Below are 9,670 nucleotides of genomic sequence, written 5' to 3'. Positions count from 1 at the left end.
TTGGCTTATTTTCTTGTGAACTTGTAGTTATATCTAGTGTGTTACTCTTAAAAGGGGAGTTGTGAGCCGGGTGTGGTGGCACACGCCTTTAATCCCAGCACTTGGGAAGCAGAGGCAGGCAGATTTCTGAGTTTGAGGCCAGCCTGGTCTACAGAGTGAGTTCCAGGACGGCTAGGGCTACATAGAGAAACCCTGTCTCGAAAAAAACCCAAATAAATAAATAAATAAATAAATAAATAAATAAATAAATAAATAAAGGGGGGGGGGAATTGTGTAAAGATAAAGGGGAGGTGGTCTCATGGGAGAGGGGTCAGGGATAACAGGGTCCCAAAGTCTAGACATCCCATTTCAGGTCACCATTTGATGGTCAAGCAACAAGCAACGGAGAAGCCAATGGAGAGAGACCAAGGACATGCCAGGGGAAGTGTCCTGAGCAAAGATAAAGGTTCAATGTTAGAGCTAAAGAGGAGGGTAATCCCTGCTGCCTCTTGCTCTTTATGAACAGGAATTAAGGCTTTTATTCCTTCTCATAAATATACCCCTTGTTCCTTAGGAGCAGGAATTAAGGCTTTTCTTTCTTCTCATGAATATTAGCATCTGATGTGAGCCCTGGCCTTGTCAGCCTATATTAATGAAAGAACATCACAGGCAGTAATGACTCTGACATTAGAGATTATCTGATGCAGCAGGACTCCTGGGTGTCTTTCTTCTTTAGAAAGTCTCACAGCAGTAAAGAGAGAGACTTAAATAATTACCAGTGTTTTAATGTTTATATTATGTGACAATGATTCTATTGAGAATATACCCTAAACACAGAGCCCAACACAGGCACACACACACACACACACACACACACACACACACACACACACACACCTATCAGCACAATGGTGCTCTTTTCAAAAATGGGCTGGGCGGGGGGGGGGGGTGTATCTAAGCTGGTAGCATGTTTGCCTAGCATGGGTAAAGTGCTAAGTTAATTTCTAGTCACAAGTAAGCATGGTGTGCTGGTGTGCACTTGTGACCCAAGAACTCAGAAAATCAGGAGTTCAAGGCCGTCCTTGCCTACATTCTGAGTTCCAGAGATAGCCTGTGTTATATGAGACCATGTCTCAAACACCAAAAATAAAACAAAATGTGACATAGATGAACATTTCTTGAATCATACATAGTTCACAAAATAAGTTACAAAATCTTTTGTGCAAATATAATCTATTCTTATTTTTCTACCCTCTCTGAACCAGGGAAATGTAGAAGTCCAAGAAGAGTGGGCATGATTTGTCTGGTGAACACATTTGTCTTGCGCTGGGGCCAGTTGAGAAGTAGCTGCTCACTCCTAACCCCTGGGGACCGCTCTAACGCCAAGTTGCCTCGGGTTTCCTTTTCAGCTCTGTTTGGCACTTAGACAGTCGCCTCGATGGCTCCTAGCCCTACTTCCAGCCCATGCAGCTGACCTTGCTCTGAGCCAGTGCCCCCATTCTCTCTGAGCTGGTGTTTGTTCTATCAGGACTTTTCTAATGGACTCACAGGGGACTTGGAATCAAGCAGATCCCCTTCTCTCTCACGCCTTGCCTGACAAGCTCTGAGACACTAGCACAGTCGTCATAGAGAGTAGCCAGGCAGACCCTCCAACATGCAACCCCACCTCACTTCTGCCTAGTTGAGACCCTTAGGTCCAGCCAATGTTCCCTGTGAGATCAAAGTTCACTGGACAGGACATTCAGTAACCACAGCCTCTTTACCACTTTTAATCACCAATTGCAATGTGGTTCACTGCCCTCCAAGGCTCTAGATGCCAGTTGAGTAAGAAAGAAACGTGGCACTGCACAACTAGAAAGATGATTAATCATCAAACAAACAGATATTGAGCATCTATGAAGTGCCAGATACTGGATATTCAAAAGCAAGGATGAGGGCACTCTCCATGCCCTCATGAAACAGTCTTGAGACTGTCATCAAAAGGGTCCCAAGTGAAAAATCCACACAGATGAAACACATCTTGTTTGATAATAATAGCAGCACTTGTGTCATAACCTACAGTTTATATGTATGTTGTCATATTTGAGCCCAGACAGCAGTATATAGGGTTGGAAATAGCATGGAACCTTCTGGTCTGGAGGTTTCCAACTCTATACTCAATAGAACCTTGCCACTGCGTGAGGAAGCGATGCAAGGGAAAAAACACAACCAAGGAAGTTATCCTTAGAGGAATAAATTCAACCAGGAGACGCATACCTGGGACATTTTATAGGATATACAGACCACTACAAACTGTGACTTGGAATACATACCATACATCTTCACCTTCCCTAAATAACACTAGATTTGAGGGGATTCATGTTGTACCAGATAAAAAAGGAAAACAGGCCCTCACTCACAAGCCATCATGGTTAGTTTACAAGCCCACAAGTGAACCTTGGATTCCATGTCTATTGCTACCATTGCAACCGATCCTCAACCTTCCACACTTATAAACTTTAAATGGGAAAACATTTAAAATGTCTAGTTTCTAGATATATCAGAGGCTGTAAAAGGTAATTTACAACAAAAATGTGGTCAGAACAATGTTGTCATTGATTCTCAAGTCTCACCAGTGGCAAGGTAAAGCAATGCTACTGTGCTATGCATACACAGCCCTCAGAGACAGGTTTCTGCAGTACATAGTTTCTCATAGAGAACACTTGGTCCAGCTTCTCTACTATGATCATGTACAGTATTTCATAGTTCTCTTGTGAGTTATTTGGTCAGAAACAGAGAAACTAAATATCAGAGTTATTTATAACTGAGCCATCTCACGAAGACTAAATGATAAATGATAAGACACAAGACTTATTCTCATGAGCAAATGATAAGCGAAAACCACAGTTTCGCAGTTACAAACCCAAGCTTCTGGTAAGTGATTCAGCAGTATTTATCTTACCTGCCTCATACCAAACTATTTGCCACATCCTAAGAAGATGTGGTCAGAGGGTTCATAGCATGAGACCCCGAGAGAGATGATGGGAAGAGCCCATTGTTCTAGAAGTTTAAGATGTGAGTCCCATTTGTAGAAACAAACGACCTTTAAGAAAAGACCTGATAGGCAAAAATCCAAAAGCTCCAGTTTTCAACATAAAACTACAGAGGAAACAAAGAAGGAGTAAAGAATGAACCTCGTCATGCAGGAGACACTTTATATGAAATATTTTTAAGGGTTCTTAGAGGTTATAAAGTTCACAAAGGCTTTTAGTTTCTTAAAAGTATTCAGAGCTGAAGGAAAGTTTGAGAAGGAAATAAAGTGAATCAGTAAGGGCATATGAAAAACTAGATACTATTCATAAACACATCGAAGTTTCAACACTGAAAAGGACAATAACCAAGATGAAAGCTTCACTGATGGGATTCAACAGCAAATTGGAGCAGAGGGAAAAATCAGGGAGACTCATGCTGGAGACGTGGCTCAGCAGTTAAGAATACTTACCTCACTTATAGAGTACTCAAATTCATTTCTCAGTACTCACATCATGTGACTTACAACTACCTGTAACTTAAGATCCAAGGGATCCAATACCCTTTTCTGTTTTCCACAGGCATTGCATCATGTACATGCACATATTCATGCAATGCTTGCATTTGAAAGTAATTAAAAATAAAATAAATCTTTCTTTTTAAGGATCAGAATGTTGATGCATCACCAATAGACTAGCTCAAACAGAAAAAAAATGTATCTAAGTTGGGAGACAAATCTGATGAATGTGATATTCAGACATAATAAAGAGTGAGGCATGATCACAATTTGTTAAAAATTCCATGGTGTGATCAAGAAACAAAACCTAAGAATCCATGGGATAGAAAAATAAGCTGAGATTAAAAGAAAACCTTAAAGGCATAGAAGACTTATTCCATAAAATTACAAAAGAAAATTTCCCAAATCTATGTAAAAAAGTGAATATCTAAACACAAGATGCATTTAAAAACCCAGCGAAAAATGAACACAGAACACTCTCTCCGCAGCACATTTTAGATAAATGTGAACACTACAAAACAAAGACACAAAAAGCTGAAGGAGAAGAACAGGAACTCATTTACAAAGACAAACTCATATGATAACCTCAGACCCCTCTGCAGAAACCGTAAAAGCTAAGACAAACCAGAATATGTATATTTCAGGCCATAAGAGTAAATAACTGTCAGCGAAGATTAGTATGTCCAGCAAAGTTACTTTTTTAAAATTAATGGAGTAATAAATACAAGATAAATGCAAACTAAAGCAATTCATGACCACTAAGTCAACATTGCAGAGTATGCAAAATATTCAAGTACTGTGTTTACATAGTTTCTGCCCCACACTCTCCCTCCACAACTCATCTCATGTCTATCTCACTCCCTCTCAAATTTATGTTTCTTCTTTAGTTATCACACACACACACACACACACACACACACACACACACACACACACACACACTGAGTTTCTGCCTGCAGCAAAACTCATTTTAATCCGGTCTGGGTTCATCCTGAGAGGCGGGCTGGGCTGAAATGGAATGTGCGAGAGAAATTTGGAAGCCAGGACAAATATATTCTGATCGAGGCTCAAAGTTTAATGTAGGAACTCAGTTTATATAGTGTGGGAAAAAAACCCAGTCCCCAACCACCAGTCTTTGAAGGCACAGGTGAATGTCCATGGGCAGGTCCAAGGATCAGGGCACAGGTGGAGTTATTTTCTGGGACAAAAGGTCTTCTCAGCAGGCGGTGGAGACAGGAAAACAGCAGAGCAGCTCTGGTGGATCCAAAGATTATAACCACAGGTGGTCCAGTGGCAACAGGGGACTGGGAGGCCCCTACAACACTTAAAGAAGCACTGTGGAGTTTAGTAGCCTGATTTTTCTTATGTTGCACTATGTCAGAAATTTAGTGATCTGAACGTCCTTTGGGAAACCAGATTCTTCCCATCCTTAGTTCACAGGTTTGCATTGGACAAATGTCATCTTTTCCAAAGAAGTAGGAATGACTAGGTGATTCAATAGTCAGTCAGTGATTCCACTCTCAGAGCCTGCAGTCATCTCTTATTTTTTGTCAGTAAAGGTCAGATGTGGGCTTTTCATAAGAAAGGGCTTTGCCATTTGGGTCTATGGTGCTAAACTGGCTGATGGGTGCTTGGTGGGCCCATCTGTTACTGCCTTGTCCATCACTCTACCATTGTTCTTCCCAAACTGTACGTTGCTAATGGATGCTCCTGATTACCCTCATTAGATGGTCATGCTTGGTCCTGGTACAAGAGATGAGTCCAAATGCACATCTGTCCCGATGGTCTCAGCAGAGTGGTATCCAAAACACTGACGCTCCACCACTGGGAACTTGGGTTTCTGGGACTCTGATACCATAGGCTACAAACCCCACCCTATGCCCTTGTGGTCCTGCCCTGGGCTGTAAGTGGCAGTACTCTGAGTCATTCCCTGTGGGTTCTATTGTGGTTACTTCATGATTCTCACACAAGTACTCAGAAGACGTCATCAGGCAGGGGCAGTAGGGCAGGAGTTTTCATAGAAAGCATGTGATGAAGCATCATAAAAGCAGAGAGTGGGGACAAGGTCACAGAGCCCACTCTGCCTTCTTCCTCTCCTAGAGGTTAAAAGAGAGCAAGGACAACACTCTTGACGCTGGGACCTAGGTGGCCTTCCAGGGAAGATGAAGCTCCTCTTGCTCCTGCTGACCTTGTCTCTGGCCCCCAGGACAAAGGCAGGTGAGTAAGCAACACCTTCCTTTAGTGGTCTAACCCTGCTGTCACCGATAGAAGGAGGGCAGAAGTCTTTCTCAGGAAGAGCCACTGAGTGCTATCCCCTCCCTGAGCCATACCCTTGCCATCTAGAAAGTGGATTTTCCTAGAAGGACATGATAAAGGGTAGAAACCTGCAAATCAGAAAGCAATATGTTCTCCTGGAGCAGATAGAATGGGCCTGGCTTCTGCAACTATGACGATACAGGCCTTCCCCTCACCACAAACTCAGTCATCAAAGAAGCCTAAGTGTTTATGACCCCGAGTAGATGGAATTGCTGTCCCTAGAACAAGTGATTTTGCTTGTCCCTAGCTACTTGGTCCCTTCCTCTAACTCAGTGCTTCACAGGGCTCTGGTGGTTCTCCAGTGTTCATGGATGAGCCACTGGGCACTCTGCTTTCTGGAATGCCAGCACCTACATCTAGGAATGAAAGCCAGTGGGGAAGCCTGAAGAAATAAGATGCAGCAAAGTGTGAACTTTGGCCTAGAAAGCAGCAGTATTCCAGGCATCACAGGGCTGGGAGCGAGGGACAGGAGGTCTTAGAAACTCTGGGACCAGAAGTCAGAAGACAGACAAGCTGAATCCTTAGGATTTCCTTGTCCAGAGAATTATACTTGCCTCCAACTGTGTGGAAGGAAGATTGATAAGCCAAGACCTATATTTCTCTCTTTTTAAAGAAGGGAAATATGAGGGCACTCCTCCCAAGGTCCTTCCAACTCCAGGTCTCCCTGGCTCCCAAATGCCTAGCAAGTCTGGAGCCACCAGACAAAACACATCTGGTGGTCTAGCAGGTGTCCACAAAAAGGTTGGCTTTCCCTTCAGGGGAGATCATCGGGGGACATGAAGCCAAGCCCCACTCTCGACCCTACATGGCCTTCCTTCGGATCGTGGATCAGCAGTCTGAAAAGAGGTGTGGGGGCTTCCTTATCCGAGAGGACTTTGTGCTGACTGCTGCTCACTGTGCAGGAAGGTGAGGAGCAAAACACCAGTCCATACCCGTCTAAAAAGATTCCATGGAGGCTCTGCCTTCATCCTAAGGCTCTTGGGAGGAGAGAGGGTCTAGCAAGTCTCATGAGGGAGAAACAGTCTGTCACCAGAGTCACTGATAAGGAGTCAAGCACACTTCAACCAGGGTTAGCATTGCAATATGAGCTGAACAACTTGGTTTGCCTCCTTAGAGCTGACCAGCTCCTGAGCACCTCTAATGCAGCAACTGGCACTTCAGATTACCCCTTAACTTCCCTCAGCTGGAGCCCCACCCTGCCGGCCCTGCCTGCCCTTCACACCTCCTGGGCAACATCCTCTCTGACTCCACATCTCTTATGTCTGCTCTCTTCACAGTAAAATAAATGTCACTTTGGGGGCCCACAACATCAAAGAACAGGAGGAGACCCAGCAAGTCATTCCTGTGGTAAAACGCATTCCCCACCCAGACTATGATTCCAAGACAAACTCCAATGACATCATGCTGTTAAAGGTGAGACCTGCCCCTGTCATGGACCACAGACTGCCTCTCCTGCTCTCATCCTCTCAATCACCCCCTCCCCCTTCCATCTTGCCTTCATGGTGTCTCAGCCCAGCAGGACATGAGCTGGACTCTTGCTTCTTCCCCAACAGCTGAAGAATAAGGCCAAGAGAACAAGAGCTGTGAGGCCCCTCAACCTGCCCAGGCGCAATGTCAATGTGAAGCCAGGAGATGTGTGCTATGTAGCTGGTTGGGGAAGGATGGCCCCAATGGGCAAATACTCAAACACGCTACAAGAGGTTGAGCTGACCGTACAGAAGGATCAGGAGTGTGAGTCACACTTAGAAAATTATTACAACAATATCAATCAGATATGTGCAGGGGACCCAAAGACCAAGAATACTTCCTTTAAGGTAAGTTGGGTTGCAATTCCCTCTGGGCTCAGTGGGAGGGGAAAAGGAATCTGGGACCTAGAGAGGGAGGTTGGGACCAGGGTGAACAACTCAGTGCTCTGTGCCCCCCTCAATTCACAGGGAGATTCTGGAGGCCCGCTTGTGTGTAAAAAAGTGGCTGCAGGCATAGTTTCCTATGGACATAAAAATGGTTCAAATCCACGTGCTTTCACCAAAGTCTCCAGTTTCCTTTCCTGGATAAAGAAAGCGATGAAAAGCAGCTAACTACAGAAGCAACATGGATCCTGTTCTGATTACCCATCCTCCCTATAGCTTCGTCCTGGATGGCTCTAGGACAGGTGGCAGCATCTGAATAGAGGACTTTTTCCTGACTGCAAAGACTGGTTTCATGTCCATTCACAAGGACCAACTCTGTCCTTGGCAGACCAATGGAACACCTCTTCTGCCACCATTCTGTGACAACCCAGCTGACATCTTCCTATGGTAGTTTGCCCTCTCTACAAAAGAAGTAGAATGCTTGCATTCGAGCTGGGCGTGTTCTGCTTCCCCTCAGTGCCCTTAGAATGTTATTCAATGCAAGTCATCATTCATACAGTTGCTCCCAAGTTGCTGACATTCCCTAAAATAGAGCAAGAAATAGTAAACAGAATTCCTTTTGCCTCTCTGTACTATTTTCCCCCAATACCAAGATTTGTATGTTTTATAAAGCTAATTTCCTTATCAAGTGACATCTTTAAATTTTTATATTAATTGCTTATTTTCAAGGTACAACCTAATTCTTTATGGACATGATGTAAAAATCAAATAAAACTAATTGACATATCCACTAATTTAAATACTTTTTATTTTTGAAGGGAAGTCATAAGTCTGTTTGATAGAAATTGTGAAATACACAAGGTACTATTAACTACCTGTTGTGAAGTAGATTTCAAAAAGTGATTCATGCCCTCTAATTGAAATTCTGTAAACTTTGATCAATATTTTCCAATTCTAACTTGTCCAGCCTCCAGTAACCACTATTCTCTCTACTTCTACGAGTTTCCATTGTTTTAGATTTTAAACACAAGTAAGATTATTCATTATTTTTTTTCTAGTATGCCTAGATTATTTGGCTTGGAATCATGTCTCAGTGTCAAGTGTGCCATTATACAGAGTAGAATTTTATCATCCTAATGCCTGGATAATGAGCTAAAGAGATGGCTCAACAGTTTATAGCACTTGCTGCTCTAACAGAGGACTCAGGTTCAATTGCCAGAATCCACATTATGTATGTCTCACAACCATCTTTACTCCAACCTCCAGGGTAACACACACACACACACACACACACACACACACACACACACACACATTACACATACAAATATTTCCACACATAAATAAATATAATTTTACAATTTAATGTCTTGATAGTGCCTATCTTATGCACGTGCCACATTGTCTCTATGCTCCCATTCATTGATGGAGATGGGTCAACCTTTAACTGTTGGGAATATTGTTACAATAAGCATGTTACAGGTGTAGGGGACCTTGGAAAACATACCCAGACACCAAGTTCTCAATACAAAGAAGATTTATTGCCCAAGATGGACAAACAGGCTTGGGGTCGGGGAGGTGGCTGCCTTTGTATTGGATGAAGGCAGCAGTAGGTGTTTCTGCAAAAGTGGTTTTTAAGGGAAGTCTGTGCTAGGGTGAGTTGGTAGTCCCTGATGGGATTGCTTAGCCATTGTAGTCAAACAATAAATTGTGATTGCTAGACCTTGGTAGTTAGTCTCAGGAGTGAGTCAGTTGCCAAGTAAAGGTATAGATCTTGAGGACTATCTTTAGGAGTGTAATCTAACAGTTTAGCTAGAGAGAAGTGTTGTGGGTTGGGGGTGGGTAAGACTGTCTGGCACCATGCTTGGACCTGCTAGAGAGCCACTAATTCCCACCCTTTTGTTTTATCATTGGGTTGTTGGACATCAGGAAAAAGGCCATTGCTTTCTGGTTGCTCTCTGTTAATATTGGGGGTGTCATTGTTAGAGACCCAATGGAA

The 9,670-nt window shown here is 43.3% G+C and overlaps 1 protein-coding gene across 1 annotated transcript; it reads left to right on the top strand.

The window, feature by feature from the left end:
* The first annotated feature begins 5,482 nt into the window (after window positions 1-5,482).
* Window positions 5,483-8,461, top strand: LOC110325528 (granzyme B(G,H)). The gene is made up of 5 exons (XM_021203565.1): window positions 5,483-5,722; window positions 6,580-6,727; window positions 7,099-7,234; window positions 7,375-7,635; window positions 7,756-8,461. The coding sequence occupies exons 1-5, from the start codon at window positions 5,668-5,670 to the stop codon at window positions 7,897-7,899; spliced, it is 744 nt and encodes a 247-aa protein (XP_021059224.1). The 5' UTR covers window positions 5,483-5,667; the 3' UTR covers window positions 7,900-8,461.
* The last annotated feature ends 1,209 nt before the right edge of the window (window positions 8,462-9,670 follow it).

This window comes from Mus pahari, chromosome 8 (genome assembly GCF_900095145.1).
Source record: "Mus pahari chromosome 8, PAHARI_EIJ_v1.1, whole genome shotgun sequence".
NCBI classification, from domain to species: Eukaryota; Metazoa; Chordata; class Mammalia; order Rodentia; family Muridae; genus Mus; species Mus pahari.
Note: the sequence above shows the minus strand (reverse complement) of the source record. Positions and strands in the feature narration are given on the sequence as shown.

What these genes read in the sequence shown, in the direction of transcription:
- LOC110325528 (XM_021203565.1), top strand. Translation starts at nt 5,668, where the DNA reads ATGAAGCTCCTCTTGCTCCTGCTGACCTTGTCTCTGGCCCCCAGGACA. An exon ending in GGCCCCCAGGACAAAGGCAG is followed by an intron (nt 5,723 to 6,579) that starts GTGAGTAAGCAA and finishes CTTTCCCTTCAG; the next exon opens with GGGAGATCATCGGGGGACAT. An exon ending in GCTGCTCACTGTGCAGGAAG is followed by an intron (nt 6,728 to 7,098) that starts GTGAGGAGCAAA and finishes CTCTCTTCACAG; the next exon opens with TAAAATAAATGTCACTTTGG.